The sequence below is a fragment of the Oryctolagus cuniculus genome, chromosome 7 (genome assembly GCF_964237555.1).
Source record: "Oryctolagus cuniculus chromosome 7, mOryCun1.1, whole genome shotgun sequence".
Classification (NCBI taxonomy): Eukaryota; Metazoa; Chordata; class Mammalia; order Lagomorpha; family Leporidae; genus Oryctolagus; species Oryctolagus cuniculus.
In genome coordinates, this window is record NC_091438.1 from 5,194,203 (window position 1) to 5,213,568 (window position 19,366).

The 19,366-nt window shown below is 48.4% G+C and overlaps 1 protein-coding gene across 4 annotated transcripts in view; it reads right to left on the reverse strand.

The window, feature by feature from the left end:
- The window catches only part of ASTN1 (astrotactin 1), a 338,979-nt gene that overhangs the window by 177,146 nt on the left and 142,467 nt on the right, over nucleotides 1–19,366 (reverse strand). For 2 of the 4 annotated variants that reach the window (XM_070077167.1, XM_070077166.1), the window contains exons 3-7: nucleotides 10,940–11,333; nucleotides 9,406–9,552; nucleotides 8,260–8,367; nucleotides 3,000–3,149; nucleotides 1,876–2,067 (exon numbers count right to left, since the gene is read on the reverse strand). In XM_070077167.1, coding sequence (XP_069933268.1) covers nucleotides 1,876–2,067; nucleotides 3,000–3,149; nucleotides 8,260–8,367; nucleotides 9,406–9,552; nucleotides 10,940–11,333 — 991 coding nt within the window. The remainder of the gene's footprint in view (nucleotides 1–1,875; nucleotides 2,068–2,999; nucleotides 3,150–8,259; nucleotides 8,368–9,405; nucleotides 9,553–10,939; nucleotides 11,334–19,366) is intronic. The other 2 variants (XM_051858230.2, XM_051858229.2) reach the window with 1 other exon arrangement.

The following is a 19,366-nucleotide window of genomic DNA, read 5'->3' on the forward strand; positions in this document are numbered from 1 at the left end:
TCCCCCATCCCGATCCAAACCAGCTGGGGAACTGGGGTACCAGAGACAAGTGCAGTCTCAGGGAGAGGTCCCACCTCTGAGATGAGCTCTTTCATTTCTCCCGAGCACGCTGGCTTTGGGGCACGGTGCACAGCCCATCTGTTTGATTTGGTGTTTGCTTGTCGGCGTGGGAGGAACTGCAAGCAAGCATACTCTTAGGCATCAGATGTCTAAAAGGCTGTCCTTTCTCTTCCATGTGGGGCCCTAGGCTCTCTGGGATGGCCCATGTACAATACTAAAACCTAAGAAGAAGAACTCAAGATACTGCTTGCTTTTTACCTATTCCCCTCTGAAAGAGACGTATTAATGGATTATAAAAGAAGTAAGGGCTAGATATCTTAGACTCAACCTCTAAGAAGATGCCCCCACTAAGAGGACACATCTGTCAGATTGTGCATGCAGACTTGTGGGTACTGGCAATGCATTCGAAGAGTTGGATCCTGACTCTTGCAACATTTCCCTTGGGAGTCTTTTCCCTGTCCTTTGTTCTAAGACATCATACTACCTGATGGGAGGGATCTCTCTGAACTCAGTCTGTTGGAAACAGGGATTTGTTTTTTTGTTTTTGCTTTTTTAAAAAGGATTTATTTATTTAAAAGATTGATTAATTTATTTAAAAGATATATTTATTTGAAAGAATTACAGAGAGTGAGAGGGGGAGAGACAGACAGAGAGAGAGAGAGAGATATCTTTCATGTGCTGCTTCGCTCCCCAGGTGGCTGCAACAGCTGGTGCTGGGCCAGGCCGAAGCCAGGAGCTTCATCCGAATTTCCCACGTGGGTATCAGGGGTCCAAGCACTTGGACCATCTCCTGGGGCTTTCCCAGGCTGGACCAAAAGTGGAGCAGCTGGGCCATGAACCAGTGCCCATATAGGATGCTGGCGTTGTAGGTTGTGGGCTTTACCTGCTAAGCCACAACGTTGGTGGAAACAGGGATTGGTAAAGACCACTGTAGATGAACCCCTTCTACAATGGAAGTGCAAAGCCTCACGCAATGAAAGATCTGTCCTGGATTTGTTGGGGCTCAAGGAGCAAGGAAAGTGTTCTAATCCACGCCGTGTGTGCATCTGCCCTCTTACCAGCCCCACTTGACAGCCTCACAACTTCAGAGACACCTACGCTCTGAGGCCCAGCAATATTGCTGTAAGACTTATCTGAAGGAAACAGCTTCCCATGTGCAAAGATGTCCACTTTAATAGTATGTATATGTTCAAATTTTAAGGCATCCTAAATATCACATATGGGAGACTGTTTAAGTGAGCGATGATACAGACATACAATGGGGTGCCAAAGGGCCATTAAAGTTGTCACTGAACATTGTTTAGTGACTCTGGAACCCCCCACGATGGACTGTTAGAAGAAGGCAGGGAAACTCTACTAGACTCTGTGCTTCTAGGAAGCCAATAAATACACACATAGGAAAGACACTGGGCGGAGGCACGAAAACTTTAAAGCTGACTTCTCCAGGGGACAGAAATACAGACTATCATTTTCTTCTATAAGCTTTGCTAAATCTTCGGAATTTTTCTGCAATAAGCATTCATTAATTTTGTGACTGTAAATCCTGTCGCAGTAGCTAACTGTCCCCTGCCGGGATGACACACGGGCGACAGAGCCTTCCTACACTGAGCTCCTGCTGTGAGGCTACAGTTAGGATCCTCCTACAGCTTTTGCCAGAAGTGACCACACATTTTCAGACAATACCTCAGTGACCCGACCACACGCAGGCAGCCTGCTCTGTCTAGGCTCAGGCCGTCAGCGGGATCACAGAATTGGGAGGGAGGGTCTGGGTTTCGGGAGAGTGATTGAAAGAAGCATGATCTCTCTGACAGTTACCCGCTGCCCGGTGCTCCCGCCTACCAGTTTCGGGGTCACATTGGTGTTCACAGGGATCCAGGAGCCGCCGGGCACAGAGGTCCATGGCCCAGGGCCCGCTGGAGTTCTGCTGAGAGAAGAGAACCACTTGGGCAGGGTTCAACCAGTCACTGGCATCCAGCTGGCTCCCCTCCAGCAAGATGAAGCGACTTCCTGCAGGGCGAGAGAGAGGAGGCATGCCCCTGTGTGCACACACAACCCAGGGGTTAGTCCCAATCCCAGATTATTCCTCCCACCAGTCCTGGCCCATCACTAACCCCAGAGCAAGGGACCAGCAGATGGAGGCTTGGCCCTCACATGGATGCCGTGAAACTGGGGACACTAGGCCCTCCAGCCCTATCATCCCCAGCGCCTTGCCCCATCCCTTCTCTCCAGTGTATCCCTAAGGGGATGCAAGGACAGAGCAACTCCATCAGCTACAGCCATGGACACTGGCAGTCATCCAGGGAACATGGACCTGCCGTCTGCCTTCACGTGCCATGAACTAGCAGGCCTTCTAACGCTGTGAACGGTCGCCACCTGTTTTCAGCCCTACAGCAACCAGCAACAGAGAGCAGAGACGTTAACAAGTCAATTAGGGGCTCTGGGCTTGAATGTTTCAGAGTCTCTCAAAACCTGTATTACTCCCTCATTATGTTGGGGTCCCCCTGGATGGAAGCAAATTATTGCCTCCGAGTTCTGGTCTTACAGGGAGTTACCGAAATTAGGAACTTCTCACCCAGCATACAAATTAGCACAGCTAATTCTTAAACATCTCTACTATTCCACTTGGCTTTTCCCTTCTCAAAGGCTGGCAGAATCTTGCCATCTACCTACACACAGCCAGTAAGCTTTGTTCTTCTTTAAAGGACAAGGGCTTATTTGAAAACACACAAAAGTGGGGGCAGGCACAGAGCAGAGGAGGTGACTTGTAGGGGTGGTTTTGTAACCTGCTGTCTTCATTTATCTGTGGACAATCTTGTGTCCTAACCCTCACTGATTTGGGTTTAGCTCCCCATTGCCCATAGCAGTAGGTAACAGTGACTCTTGATTGTTTTACCCTCTGCCCAACCTGAGAGCTCCCCTCTTTGGGGGAATAGGCTCACCATCGGCGATCAGGTGCTCGGGGACATGCAGGGTGATTTTGACAACGAGAGGGCAGCTGACGTGAGAGGAGCACACGAGGCCGATCACACAGCTGGTGACGCTGATCAGGGTCAAGGTGGTCTTATTCACAGGACTTCTGGGAGAACCCACTGAAAGCAAGGCAAAGGCAAGACGCGGCGGTAAAAACCTTGGCATGCAAAAGCTAACTTGGCTTGTTGCTGCCCAACAGGAGAGGCTGCTGGCAACCCTGGTCCACAGCAAGAAACGCCTCTTGTTGCAGGATCTCAGCAACCTTCAACCTGAAGAACATCATCTCATCCACTGATGAGACTCAGAGGGGCTGGACAGAAGCTAGCCAAGTCCTCGGGGTCAATAACAGTCAACTGAATGCAAATCCTCGGCCCTCTGCCTGTGCAGATGTGTGGAAGAAATCACAGGAGGAGACATTGTTGCTCTCTATCTACTCATCTTGCAGAGGCCCAAGGGCAGCAGGGCGGCCCTTACCCTGCGCTGCACTTCCCGCTTCTGTCCATAGAGGGTGCTCTAATGGAGCAGCTTCCCCCATGAGCAAACTGCTTGCAGCTCAGAGCTGTGGCTTACCCTACCCATGTGCGTCCTACTGCGTGACCTTGTTCCGTGGACCTGGGAAGAGGGAAGGAGGGACATCTAAGAGGAGAAGATGCCCTCACACCCTAAAGCTCTCTCCGGTCCTGCAACTGTTGAGGGAAACAACCATTGCTGGGGAACCAGAAATGCTCCCAAGGGTAGGGAGGGAGAGGTTTCTTTCGTTTCTTTTTTCATTTTTTTATTATTTTTTTTTGACAGGTAGAGTGGACAGTGGGAGAGAGAGACAGAGAGAAAGGTCTTCCTTTTGCCATTGGTTAACCCTCCAATGGCCGCCACGGCTGGTGCACTGCACTGATCCGATGGCAGGAGCCAGGTGCTTCTCCTGGTCTCCCATGGGGTGCAGGGCCCAAGGACCTGGACCATCCTCCACTGCACTCCCTGGCCACAGCAGAGAGCTGGCCTGGAAGAGGGGCAACCGGGACAGAATCCGGCGCCCCAACCAGGACTAGAACCCGGTGTGCCGGTGCCGCAAGGCGGAGGATTAGCCTAGTGAGCCGCGGCACTGGCCTCTTTCGTTTATTTTTGAGTTTAGGATATGTGTTTGTTTGTCCTAAATTAATAAATGTATTTGAAAAAGAAAACAAGAGAGAGAGAGGGAGGGAGAGAGAGATGCTTCCAGCCACTTGTTTACTCCCCAAATGCCCACAACAGCCAAGACTGAACCAGGCCAAAGCGCAGGAGCCTGGAGCTCCATCTGGGTCTTCCACATAGCTGGCATGGACTCGAGTACTTATGCCATCCCCCGCTGCCTCCCAGGATCTGCAATAGCAGGTGTTCTGAATGAGAAACAGAACCAGGCACTCCCACAGGGGATGTGGGCATTCCAAGTGGCATTTTTAACCTCTGCAGCACAATAGTTGCCCCTTTGATTTTTTTTTTTCAGTTTTGTTGTTAGCCTTTTATTTTTTTTTTCTGCTGAGAACATAAAATGATATAAGCAGAGGGACTTTTCATATGGAGACAGAGCAGATTTGGGGAAATAAGAAAGCGAGGCAGTGAACTGCTTGTCTTTGGTGCCGTCTTATGTTCTGTGTTAATACTTATCAGTGACAGTGATAAAAGGCATCCATATGGCCTTGTGCTGTGTTTTCACACACATTCTTCGGCTTTTCATGTTGGCTTCCTTACAACCAACTTAGGAGTCTTCACAATGGCTACCCACTTTACAGATGAGAAAAGTAAGTCTCATGGAGATGAACTCTATGATAGCTCACCCCCACCGACTGGTAATTATGTGTCAGGCAACAGTGCTCGGAGTTTTCCCTGGTTCCTATCAGTGAACAGTGTCCACACTCTTCTGAAGTAGTTTCCACAGTGAGTGTTAGAGAGGCTGAAGGGCATGCCCAGGGCCAAGCAGTTACTAGGGTGTGAGCAGGGAACAAGGCCCAGGTCAGGCTGAGGCTCCTGCCCACAGGAAGAAGGCGCCACTGTCTCTGGGCTCAGTGGGGCCCTCTCAGGAACATAGGTTGAGTTTTGGTCCACGGCTGCACCCATCCATTAGGGAGCAGGTTCTGAGTGTGAGTTGGCAGAGCCGGGAGGCAGTCCAGGGTGGCCGGGTGCCTCTAGCCCCTCCTTTGCTACCTAGAGATGGTCTACTCACATCAGTGTCCTCTCATCATGGAGCCCGTATTTCCCAACTAACAGATCTGCAGCCCAGCCATGCCACAGCAACACAGCCACCACCAGAGTGTCCCTCAGGCACTCACGTGCACCACATCCCAGACTGTGCTTGCTACCTTCTCTCAAACCTCACGCCTCCTCTGATTACCACTGCCCAGAAAATGGCTCTGCCATCTGCTTAGTTTCTCAAGTTCAAAATCTCCATCACATCCAACGCTTCCCTCTTGTTCACAAGCCATGCGCTCCCACTACCAACACAATTATCTGTCTGTTTTTCATGTTACACCCAAAGACCATCTCACACGCATTCTCTTGATCCCTGCCTTCCCCTCTGTGACCTGCTGTGACCTGCTTCAACCTCTCCCCTTTCTCACCAGTGCTCCTCATGGTCCCCAGGGTATCTATCACCAAGCAGAGTGGACAGAGCAATGCTCTTTAAAAAGCTTCCAGTGACAACAGTGGGAGCATGGAGTCAACTCCTTTGCAGTCAAGACCATGTAGTCCTGGTTTCTCCAGTCTTCCAGCCTGTATCTCAAGCAACTGACTAACGTGCATCCTTACGCTTCACTCCAGTAACCAACCTCCCCTCCTTGGTGAGATCATTGTCGCCTATGTCTCAGTGACTTTGCACATACTAGTCCCTCCTCCACAGAAGACCATTCTGTCACCTTGTCCACCTGGCACACACCTGCTCTTGAAGCCACCTCTCTGTAAACACTTCCCCGGAGGCTGCCTGAACAGATTCGCACTCCTGGATGTTCCAGTCTTCGGTGCACCTGCCGTTACAGCACTGCACACTCCGTGCGTGGCTGCTTACAGACCCTGCCCCGGTTCCAGGCTGCAGTAACCTGTTACTGAAATTTCTGTCTCTCTGGCCAACCTGCATCATCAACACATTCTCTGGCAACTCTACCTGGCTTCAGAACTCACAGTGGATCTCTAGAAGCCGCAGCAGAAGTACAACCTCAGTACCAGGGAACGGGCGTGGCCCTACCAGGTGAGCCTCTCCTGCAGCCGCTGTTTGCTTACAGATTTACATTCTGGATGACAGTGCCGTCCGAAACTACTTCTACTTCCTGGAAAATACTGTGTGCTTTTGTGCCTTCTAGGCTTTTTATGTGCTATTTTCCTCTCCTGAAGTGCTCTTACCCTAGATTTCTCTTCTTTCAAGAAATCCCATACATTGTATATAACCTAGCTCTAATCATTTTCTCCTTTTTTTTTTTTTTTTTTTGCCTCCTATTGCTGCCAGGTAGAATTAGTTATTCTCTCTGCCGAGTGCTCATTTTATTTTATTTATGCTGTTAAATGAAGCCTTATCACTGTGTCGTGTTTTTTTTATTTTTACCACCTATCACAAAGCCTGATCCTTAGTAGGTAGGTTATAAAAGGTTTTTGTCCGCCTTATTGATGTAGCCAGTTCAATTCAACAAACACAAGCATCTGTTATAGGCAAAATCCTTCCTTAGGCGTGTTGGAAAAATAATTAGGCATGCTGCACCTTTAAGAAGCTCACGGTCTGAATAATGGCAACAACTAGCAGATGCACTGGGAGCGTGCGGTGTTTAAGGGGAACAGTTTCATACGGTAGAGGAGCTCATTCTAATTCATTACCACGGATTTTCTCACACAAGATTTTTCTCAGACAGCGCTCTCCTCTGATGTGGCCTAGGTTGGAGGGGCCTACGTGGAGTCGTCACTCTGTATGGATATGTAATGGGAATCAAGGCTGAGGGAGGGAAGACCCTAACCATGTCCTCACTTCGGGGAGACTAGGGCTTCAGAGTTGAGGCTGCCCGCCCAGAGCCCCATGCATCTTGAGAGAATGATGGGAAACTTTTGACACTAACAATGATGCTACAGAAACTGCAATTTACAACCAAAAAGGCTTCTCACTGTCCAGGAAGAACCCTCAGCAGAAAGGGAATCTAAGAGGAGGAGGAGAGAGGCAGAATGAGCATCTTCTGGGGTGCAGGGGCTGACCACCGGTCGGAGGAAGCGGCACCGAGGGCAGCGGCAAGCAATGCCACCCCAACATCTTGCACTGTATTTCCAGGGGGCTCTGTCTGAGACCCTGTACAACGGGGCATTGGAGACACTGGAGGCTGTGCTATGCAGAGTTCTGATCAGTGACACAGATCTCATAGCGCTTTAGCAGTCACAAAGAAAACCTCATTTTCATACAATTTAATCCTGACAGTCGCTCTGTGCCTGAGGTACTGTGAGCCCATTTAATACGTGAGAGAGCTAAGACTCAGAGAAGTGCTTCCTCTTATCCAGTACTGCACAGCAAGTCACTAATGAAGACGACCGGTGCTCAAGCCCCGACCACCTCAGTGGTGATGGCAATGCCAGCAAGGTGCAGAGACGGGGGCAGCTCCAGCTTCAAGAGCCACACCCGAAGCCACCCACCTTCAGGATGGAGCACCATGGGCAGAGGCTTCCCAGGGGACAACAGACTTAGCTATCTAAATGTGGTCAGGAGAAAGGAGGCGACTTGGAAGCTCAGGGCCCTGGGAGTGTACTGGCAGGGACTGGACGGTCACAGACAATTCCACACAGTTAAGCCACAGAGCACTCCTCAGCCTCCCTGCACCCTTGCCCAGCCCTCAGCCCAAGGCCCACGTGACCAAACCGTGCAGGGGCACATTCGTTATCCATCTTTCACCTATCGCACAATTTATCAACTTTATTCCCTTCCTCTAAGCAGCAAAATAGGACTCCTGAGGCTTCCAAAAGAAATTGAGAGTCTTCTGACCAAAAAATAGCCTTTCAAACAACCGGACACTGGTTTGAGGGTGCCATTATCTGGGAGAGATGATCCCTGAGGTTCTCCACTATAGGCTCCGGAGACGCCAGCTGCAGTCCAGTAACCCTACCGAGAGGGGTAGGCGCTCCCCTGCGCAGCCCCAACCCAACCCAACCCAACCCCGCCCCTCCACAGCCCTCCGCCTTCCTCTGCCTGCCCGCCCCCGAGCCCCATGGATGTTCGCCCCACACTGTCCTCCCTACCTCGACTGCGCCTCCGGCTCCGAGAGGGATCCGTGTAAAACGTCAGCTGAGGGTCGTTCTCGGCCTCTGTGCTGGAGTCCCCTTCAGGGTTCAGGAAGGCAGAGCCCGCTGCAACGAGGAAGAGCATGGTCAAGAGGACATCTCCCATTCTGTCCTTATGACACCAAATCACTGGTCGAGTTCAACAGGAAGACAAGAGCGGCTGGACAGACAATCTGGGAGATGTAGCCGTAGGGACCGGGGCCTCCTTCTCCACAGATGTGTTGGGGAAATGGACCTTTCTGGTGGCAATCACTGGAGCCCCACCCCACCAGTCCCAACAGCCCTTAGCCAAAGCTCTATTTCGGGAACCTGCCTGCCAGTGAGGACCCCCGGGAATGAGGGTGGAGAAGGAGGAAGGGAAATTTCCCCCCTTGCAGGTGAAGATTCTGGGTGCTATGAGACGGGAACTATGTCATGGAGGCATGCGGCATTAGACATCACTGCTTTTTTATTTTCTTTCTGGCTTCAGAATTAATATAATTTAATGCACAAAGAGAATAAAGAAAATACAAAAAAAGATGTAAAGGAAACATCCCTAATAGCCTCTAAATCCTCTAAATTAGAGAGAAAATCTTACCATTTGATGAGTACATCTCTCATCTTTTCGGATACAGAAATAAGAGTTTCTTTAAACCTTCGTTAAAAGGGCATTATGCTGACCTTCTCTTTTATAATCTCACTTTCTCCCCATTTAATAGATAGCTGGACAACTTCCCACATTAACAAACCTAGATCTAGGTGGTGACTTAAAATGGATGCAGGGTGATCCACTGGACAGGAGACAGATGTGGCAGGTAGTGAACAAATTCTCTGTCCATGGGCATTTAAGCCATTTCCAATTTTTAGCTCATTAAAACAGTGTTGTGATGAACAGCCTTTTACACACGTCTTTGCACACTTGTCCAATTATTGCCTAAGGATAGACTCTTGCAGGTGAAATTACTTGGTCAAAGGTTTTTACGTTTGCAACTTTTGATAAGTAGCATTTAACTGGCTTCCAGGGACACTCTGCCCTGGCAGAGTGTGGGTAGAGGGTACTGATGGCTATGCTTCCACCAGTATTAAAGAATGACACCCGCAGGCTCCATCCGCAGACACAGATACCTCGTGCTTTGTTGTTGATCCGCTTTCTCTGGCTACTGGAGGTGTGGGAGAGCAGGGTGGCCTGCTGGTGATTGGAGTCCACGGGGCTGGTGGCAATGATGTTGTCTTTATACTTGTTCATGAGAGACAGCTTGGCGTTGTCACTGCCTGCACAAGGAAAAGTTGACACAAACACTTTAAGAGAACAGACCAAAGCACATGAGGGCAGGGAGAGCTGCGTGAACCCAGTCGACAGGACTTCACAGAACTGAAGCGAGAATCCTGGAAAGGGGGAAGAGTTGCAGAAACTCGAATACACCTCTGATTTCTAGGGTTCCTCCTGTAACCCTGAAGTTATAGGTGAAGGAGTGAAATAAGCTGATTACCACCGACAATCCAGTTCAATGAATTCTGTGTTGCTAAGGTCGCCGCTCGCCACCCTTTGGCTACGCAGACTGCAGATTTCTTTCTTTGGTCAGTACAGGATTCGCATTTGTATGCAGTCAGGCAAGACATGTTCTCTCCTCCATCAGGATTCCCTCTTGTCTGACCTCCGGCTACTTCACCTTTACGCGAGCTGCCTGCCCCCGAATGGCACCGGAGTTTGTAACCCCTGGATACCATACGTCTACTTGTTGGGCTTAGAACTTGGCTAAGTGCTGTGTGAAATAGGAGAGATATTGAAGACATGCTCTCTCAGTTCTTAAGGAGCTCCCAGACTTCAAATCTTAGGAGGAAATGACGGTAAGACCTCATCTAGGCTGCAAGCTGCAAGGGAACCGTCAATTCCACTCTCTCAAGCCAGATGGGAATGCTGTGTATTTTAAAGCACCATCAGTATCAAACATGTCTTCCTAAAAAAAAAAAAAAAAAAGACAGTTTCTTCAAGGATTCCTGTCAAGGGTTTATCTACGGAGATTTGCTTATTCACAGAGGTTCAGAAGGGAGATAGATGGGCCACTAGGAAAGAAAAATAGTCCTTTCCTGTCTGCATTGTCTTGACCCTGGTCTTGCTTGGCTGGATGAGGGCCAGATCTCTCCTACACGCAGGGCCTCCAGACCACCCCCTTATCTTTAAAGGGGTACAGCCCTGACAGAGACAACAGAAGCATAGGCAAAATAGCATGATGGAAACAAACCCCTGGACCCAAGTCTCAGGAGTTAGAACAGCAACCACCACCTCTCCCTCTCCTTCAGTGGAAAATTCAACCACCTAAGCAAGAGACGATGTATAAAACAAAGTCAACACATGGTCATTTTGCCTGAAATCTTGTTTCCCAGAGGATTGCTCATGAGTGCCAAAAAGTCTCTAACCCACTCCTCTGTCGGGTAGGAAAGTACCTCTGCGTCCAATGCCAGGAGGAAGTAGGAAGGGATCCAATGTACAAGTCTTCTGATTCAGTAAATTAGAAGAGGCTCCCTTCATCTCCCTTTGCCCACCTAGGGAAGTCTTCTAGCACATCCCGCTATGCTGGGCAACTAGATGTAGTCACCAGCCGTTCCTACCCACTCCCTGCTTCCAGTTCCCCAAAGCAAAGTAGTAAACCTTCCCCACCTGGTGTGAGGTCCATGCCTGCCTTCTCGTTGCAGCCCTGCAGGGAGTCCAGCGTGCGAGTGACCTGGCTGGCAAAGTCCTCCCCGCCGTTCATGCACTCCCGCTGCAGGTGGTGCCGCAGGTCAGTGATGTCATACTCATAGCCGTCCAGGATGGGCGTCTCCCGGATGCTCAGGGTACCACTGGAGTTGTGGCCCTGCACGCGGGCATTGCGCAGACTCTCCCGCCCGTGCCCGCCGATCAGCACAGACGGAATGTAGTGAATCTCGTTGGCTGCCTCGGCACTGGCACTCTTCTGCGGCTGAGGCACCCGGCGGCGTTTGCACCAGCGCCGGCGCGTGTACAGGATCATCACCAGGCACAAGATGGACAGCAGCAGAGCGATCATGCCACCCTGGGAAGAGAGGACAGCAGACGATGTGTGAAGATGGGAGGCCGTTTTTAAAGGGCCATCGCCGCGTGTCTTGCTGTCATTCATTAATTCACTCAGTCTGGTATCGGAAGCACTTGCAGCAAGCATCATTCGGCAGTACAGGGACAGTGTGCTATGACCAGTGTTCACGGGCAGAGAAAAACGGAGCTGAAACGACTGGGGGTCATTACAAGTGATCTAGATGCTTCTGGCTTAGCCAACAACTTCAAGAAAGAAATCGTGATTGTGCGTGTGTGTGTATGTGTGTGTGTGTGTCTGTGATTGACAGAGGGAGGAAGAGGAAGAGGGAGAGATGGGAGAGATGGGAGAGATGAGAGAGAGAGAGAGAGAGAGAGAGAGAATGCAGACATAGAGGAGAAGCTTTGTTTCTTAAGTCAAATCTACCACAGGTTCAGTTGGCTTCAGATCATTTGTTAGCAGTTCAGGATAGCATCTGGTTTCTTCCTGTCTCACATTGCAAAATCAATCCCATGTGGATTCTAACTCTGGCTCCACCAGTTCTCAACAAGTCCCATAAATTCTAAACCTCAGATTCCTCACCTGTGTAATGGAGAGGACACCACTTCACGCCCCGAGGCGGTTGTAAGAATTAGGTTAGGTAACTATGTAAAGTGCCTAGCATGATGCAACACAGCTCATCAGGGCTGTCCTCAGCACAAGCTTAAATATTCTCATCTGCGCAGCTGGTTCAGCAGGAAAACCAGCCAAATGCAAGAGAAATTTACCTCCATCAGTGTGGGGAGAAGCTGCACCACTGGAACATGACTGGGCCACAGCTTTCCTGGAACCGCACAGTCCTGAGTGGGAGGGATTGCGACCCCTGTCCTGGAGGCAGAGAATTCCCTTCTGAGCCTGGAGGTGCTAAAGCCCAACACCTCGGTGGCCATTCTTACCAGCCAGGTGTCAGTACTGGCGAGGACCCAGAGCTCAGTGGGGCTGAACACTTTGCACTGACACCTACCAGGGCAGGGTTTGGAGGGAGGGGCCTGTGAGCCCACTCCTGTGCAGCACCAGGGGGTTATAAATCTTCCCAGGCATGATCTGTAGCCACTCCCCTTATTTTGGTCAATATCCCTCCAAACCTGGCACACTAGACCTGGATGTGCCAAATGGTTCATCTCTCAACCTTGGGCTTCAATCACTGCCACCCTATCATGTAGGCTAGAGATGAAAACCCCTTATTAATTTCCAAGGAGCCTGCCCACACAAGGCTGGATAGAGTATTCTCGCAAACGCATTAAAGGGGGCATTTGCCAGTCTCATAATACTTGCATCCTGGATTTATAAGTTCCTTTCCCCATAAATTTTCCCATTTATCCTCCCTCTCCGAAGATCACTGTAAGCAAAGGCACACACACTCACACACACCCTGCCACTTTGAAATAGGTTCCCCAAAGAAGCAGGGACACAAAGCAACGGAGAGCTGTACAGTGACAGGCCACATCACCCGACTCGTTGGGGACATAGCCTGACCTCCTGGGTTGTGAATTTTTATTTTATCCGAGAGCTCTTTTTCCTGGTGCAATCCCTTGTATGAGTACAGAGAAAGCATAAACATCGTCATGGAGGTGGGAGTCCAAAGCCAGGTACTGCAGACCCTTGCCAACTTGCCACCTGCCTTGCAGACACACAGTGTCCTTCCACGGTGCACAGTCCAGCCTGCGTCAGCCCAGTGACAGTGAGGGCTGTGTCCAGCTCAGTATTTTTTCAGCAGAATCTTTATCTCAGACTCAGACCCACTGTCCTTTCCTTCACCCCAAATAGAAACTCTAACAATAGGTAATTAAGCCATAGAGAAGGAATAACTCCCTAACTGAGAGAGGTTGTCAGACGTTGAATTAGGCCAGTGAAAGCGAGGAGTAATTTTATTCCCTAAAGAGCTGTAAGAGTAGCATGAGCATCAGTCTCTGAGGAACCGTGTAAACGCCATCTTCCCTGCTTGCACGGTGCTTTGTGGGAGCCCCTTCCACTCTGCAGTCTCCTTTCAGATGGTCATGAGAGGGTTAGGATAAGATCCAGGCCACAGGTCCACTCCCCAAATCAGGCAATCATAATACAAGAGCAGGTGTTCCTGACTGGGCTTTTCCTGTGTATTAGACATTTCTCCAAAACCTTTACATTTTTAACTCTAAGGAGGCAAGTCAACTGTTTCCCAATTATACACTTGAAACAGCTTAAGGCACAGAGATTAAATAATGTGTCCAAGGTCACAGTCAATGAGCAGTAGGACTAGAATGGGACCACTGTGATTCTCATTTCAGAGCCTATCTTCTTCTTTTTTTAATTTTTATTTTCCCATTGCATTCATTTGAATGAGAGAGGGAGAGGGAGAGGGAGAGAGAGAGAGAGAGAGAGAGAGTGAATGCATTCCCATCTACTAGTCACTCTCTAAGTTCCTGCAGTAGCTGGGGCTAGGCTAGCCAAAGCCAGGAGCCAGGAACTCAACTTGGATCTCTCATATGGGTGGCAGGGACCCTACTACTTAAGCTATTATTTGTCACCTCCTGGAGAGTACATTAGCGAGAAGATGGAATTATGAACAATGCCATGTTGTGGCTTAGCAGGTAAAGCTGCTGCCTGCAGTGCTAGCATCTCATATGGACACCAGTTCAAGACCTGGTTGTTCCACTTCTTTTTTTTTATTTATTTATTTGACAGGTAGAGTTACAGACAGTGAGAGAGAGAGAGAGAGACAGAAAGAAAGGTCTTCCTTCCATTGGTTCACTCACCAAATGGCCACCATGGCCGGAACTGCACCGATCTGAAGCCAGGAGCCAGGTGCTTCTTTCTGGTCTCCCATGCAGGTGTAAAGAACCAAGCACCTGGGCCATCCTCCACTGCCTTCCTGGGCCATAGCAGAGAGCTTAACTGGAAGAAGAGCCACCGGGACTAGAACCCAGCGCCCATATGGGATGCCGGCGGTGCAAGGCAGAGAATTAACCAAGTGAGCCACGGCGCCAGCCAAAGGTCAGTGTTCCACTTCTGATCCAGCTCTCTGCTGTGGCCTGGGAAAGCAGTAGAGGATGGCCCAAGTCCTTGGGCCCCTGCACCTGCATGGGAGACCTGGAAGAAGCTCCTGGCTCCTGGCTTTGGATTGGTGCAGCTCCGGCCATTGCAGCCATCTGGAGAGTGAACCAATGGATGGAAGACCTCTCACTCGCTCTTGCTCTCTCACTCTGCCCCTCCTCTCTCTGTGTAACTCTTTCAAATGAAATAAATAAATTTTTTTTAAAAAAGGACGTATTAGAGAATCCACAGAACTTTAAAAGACACTGCGCATTACATCTGGAATACATCTTTTGGCCCTCAATGTTGCTGAATTTCAACAAGAAAATTGTGTGCTCTTCCAGTTTAGAGACTCACTGGAAATCTCTCAGTTCAGTCCGTCCTTGTCTGACAAAGAAACCAAGGCTCAAGAAATGACCACTCTGGACTTCACAGAATAGGCTCCAGGCTCTCTGTCACAGAACCATTTCATATGTTCACTGAAAATCCCCTTTACCAAGTATGGAGCCTGATGCCCACTAAGGATTACTTTATGTTTATTTTTCTAAAAACCTATGGGAAGCTATAACACATGCTTCACTTGGAGGAGCTGGTACATTTAGCATCCCCAATCTTGCTTTAGTGAAAGGACTCCTCTGGTTAGGGTCAGTGACTCTGACGACCTCAGCTTTCTAATAACCAGTTACCAGGAGCCAGCTCCACTCCTAGGTGAAAGTTGACAGAGGCACATGAAGAAAGGATTCCCACGTGGGGCTATGGTTTTTCTGCTTCTGTAACCCAGATTGGTGACAGGTGTCATACCACCTTGCAGTGACTTACTAATTGTGGGTTATTATGTAAATAATAATATACATACTCTAATGTTATACATTATTAATGTAATGTTATTTAATATTTTGTAGTAATTTGTGAAATTGTCATAAGCAACTTCCTCTGAAATGTTTACCTGCACAATCCAATGAACAGGTAGGAGGTGGGAAAAACATACAGGCCCTCTGCACAATTGATAGCTGTCAGTCTACAGTGAGGATTCTAGTGTTCATGTTCAAGTTCTGGATTCCTGTAACAAACCACAATTCTGACATTTCTATGTTTTCAATCAGTCCACTCCCTTTTTTTTTTTTTTTAAAGATTTATTTTACTTATTTGAAAGAGTTACAGAGAGCCAGAGAGAGAGGTTTTCCATCTGCTGGTTCACTCCCCAAATGAGGGCAATGGCCAGAGCTGAGCTGATCCAAAGCCCGGAGCCAAGAGCTTCTTCTGGGTCTCCCATGTGGGTGCAGGCCCAAGAACTGCTTTCCCATGCCATAGCAAAGAGCCAGATCAGAAGGGGAGCAGCTGGGACTCAAACCAGTGCCCATATGGGATGCAGGCACTGCAGGCTGGGGCTTTAATGCTCTGTGCCACAGCCCCGGCCGCTCAGTCTACTCCTACAGAGACTTTCAAGAAGCTTCGAGGTAAGCCATGCATGATGTGAGATTATTCTTTCACAGACTAATGACACAAAGAGGTGGCTGGTAGACATAGAAGGAAACATTGGGTCAAGGGCTGTCTCTGGAAGATGCCTGATAACTAAGTCAGAAACAGAAAAGCAGGAGGCACGCATCCTTTCTGACATTCATCGCCAAGTCCAGTTCTACCTACAGGCCACACTCGAACACACAGCACACCTGACGGACAGGGTCATCTCACCAGGTGTCAGCGAGTGCTTCCTAGGTGCTTGCTTGACTTTGTGTTTCAGTGTTATCCCAGCTGTGTTCAGAGTGTGTTTTTTATTTATTTGTCTTAGCTTCAGTTTTTATGGCATCAAAAAATAAAACTAAAACTTTAGGTGCATCTGGACCCAGGTGATAAGTACCAAGTTGCAAACCACAAACATTAAAAACAAAACAAAACAAAACAAAACAGCACCATCACTAAGATATGGGATTATTGTGCTGTTTGCTCAGCTAAGCGTGAGTTTTCTGGTTATTCTATTGATTCTTCTCAGGGTTGTTAACATTTGGTAACTACAAGTGTGTTTGAGGTATATGAAAACTCCACATCTATTACCAAGTTCCTTGCGAATAAAACAAGGAAGATTTAAAATAGATCTTTCTCACAGGATCTACAAACGAGGACAGAGTCATTATTAGAGGCCCTAACAAACTCGTTAGGTTTGTTTGTTCCAGACTTGAAAAAGTAAAATTCTAGGAGGCCATGTACATGAACCCTCTGATGGAAGCGGTTTCTACAAGCTGGCACTGCATCCCCCGCCTCCCAAAAAGCCACCTCCTGCAGAGAAGCCACCTCCTGCTGGAACCCCATCTTGACTCCACATCCCAAAGATGCCCCTTTTCAGCACGAAGCAGCCAGAGCAGTCACTGTCCGGTCCCACCTAACAGATGTTAACTGGGGATGTGAGGAGCTAGATGGGTTAATGGGTAGTCAAGTGGACCACCTTGAATTTGGGGGTGTAAAATATTTGCTTCCTTACCCAAAAAATGTTATCTTTAGCAAGAACAAATAGGCCATACTCCATTCTTCAAAAACTCCAGATTGACCATGGGAATAGCAAGGGAGCTCTTCCTGCTGTCACAGCTTTGGTGAAAATAAGTTACCGCTCCCACCCTCCTGGATGGTCTTTTGTTTTATCCTGAGCAGGACGGACAGGATGGAGAGTTGTAAATCAGATCTTTTGATGGTTTTTGTCCCTGCCAGGTAACTGAATGTGTTTTTTTCCCCCTTGGAAATTGTACTTAAAAACCTGAATGGGTTTTTTTTTTTCCTCTTTTGGAAGCCCCCTCTATGCCTCTCTGGCTGGAGGTCTTTGACACTAATAAATCTTTTTAAATCTCAAAAAAAAATGAAATATATCTTTCTTTTAAAAAAATCAATAAATCATTTCTACCAGCTTTAATAGGGATCAAACAAATGAAATCAGCTTTATTTTATTATAAAATTGACATTTGTAACACTTACCTGAGGGAGCAATATGAAGTTTGTCACACAATTTGTAGGTTTTGGAGTTCTCCTGTAACCATATTTCACATTGATGGAGATTGCCCAGTGGTGGGAAATTCTAGGCAGCTCTTTGTTTTATGTTCATTCCAGGCTTCCATCTTAACCACAGACTGTCTCATTATCTGACCTTGTATTCATCCTGGGTCCAAGCCATGGCTCCCTCCCCTAGCTGATTCCTACTCACTCTTCAAAGTCAGTTCAGCGACACAACCTCAGTCAACTCTCTACTGTCGCTGCACTGCCCATAGAACCTTCCACATAACCCTATCCACAAGAACATTTACCCTTGATCTGCTTGGCAATCTCAGACTACAGACTTTATGAGAGTAGGGGGCGTGTCTGACATATCTCTTACAGCTCCACTGTCTAATATAGGACCTGGCATAGAGCAAATACCCAGTAACTGTGGAACAAAGGCGGGAAGAAGGAAGTGAGGAAGGAAGGGAGGGAGGGAGGGAGGAAGAAGGGAGGAAGCGGGGGAGGGGGAGGAGAGAGGGAGGGAAGGAAGGAAGGAGGGGAGAGGGAGGGAGGGAAGGAAGGAACAGGGAGAAAGGAAATTTGAATATATTTCAATATGGACACCTTCTATGTGCCTCCAAGCCAAGCTCCTGCATGTCAGCCACTTACATGGCTCGTGCACTCAATTCATCACCACATCACTCAACAAGCATTTGCTGATACCTCATTTAATGAGGTATTTCTCCAGTGGTCACTTACGGAGATACTGCAGTGATTAATAATAAGGGTACAGTCCTGCTTCATGGAGTTTACATTCTAGCTAAAGGAAATAATATGTGTAATTTGTATTTTAACAGCAAAAGCAGGCAAAAAAAGGTAGACAGAAACAGATCACAAGTGCTAGAAATAGGCAATTTTACTTCTTATAACAAAAGAAACTCCAATAGGTGAAGATATCTTGGGCTAGAGGTGATACTGCGGGTTACTACCCAAGAGCAAGTGGAATCCTTCCCAAATCAGTGCCACCTGATCAATAAATCCTAGAATAAAAGAATCTCAATCTATTAAATGTCACCACAGTTTAGGGAGTTGCTTGGGTTTTGTGATCCCTTGGCAGAAAAATGGAAAAGCTGAAGATTGTGTTTCCAGCTACCATCTGTCAAGAGACTGCAGCCAATCAATCAGCTCACATTTCAAAGCTTAGTTTCACCCTAGGAGTAACCAGAAGAGTGAATCTGAGACATAATTAATTATCCCTCAAGGCAACTGGACATTCTGCATTCAAATTATACTCCTAAAGGTATTAAGTGGTGGTTACAAAATAAGAAGATAATAGACAAGCTTAGTGGCTCGTGTCTCCTGTTTTTCCTCAATAAGGATGCACAAAGACTGGGGCAAAGATTTTCTCTCTTGCTTGACAATAATCAGTCAAATCTGTCTCCGGCATTTGCAGGGTCCAGCCCAGGAGAAGAAAGATCGTGCAAGGCCAAATGGAAACCCTTGGTCATATTCTAATCTCGAGTCACCATGCTCCAGGGAGAGGTCCCTTCCATTCCTCTGATCCTAGGAGACCACTGGAAAACCAGACCTAACAACAAGAAGGGCCCCAGTGAAATAAGAGGCCACCCCAGTGTGACGCTGTGCACATGGCACAGCCTCTGGGGCCCCAGCCTTCCTCTCTGAATCGAGGTGGCTGAAGGAAAGGCGGTGACTCTTCCAACCTGAAGACCCCCAGATTGTAACACCCACCCCTGTCAGACTGGAAACAGCTCTGCATTGGTACATTAACAGTAGAGACGACGCCTGGGAGTGTTTCCTGCACAGTAAAGCCCAAAGCTGCTGAATACAAAAATGATGGAGCTGCCCCTTCAGAGGTCAACCGTAGGCTCAGCAGAGCAAATGGAGCAGCCCCGAAAACCAGTCACCACCCAGAAAGGCCTTGGAAATCAGATGGTGTCATCACTGCTGGTAGGTGGTCTTGACCTTGAAGATCCCTGGCCCACGCTAGACAAGAAAACAGACCCCGT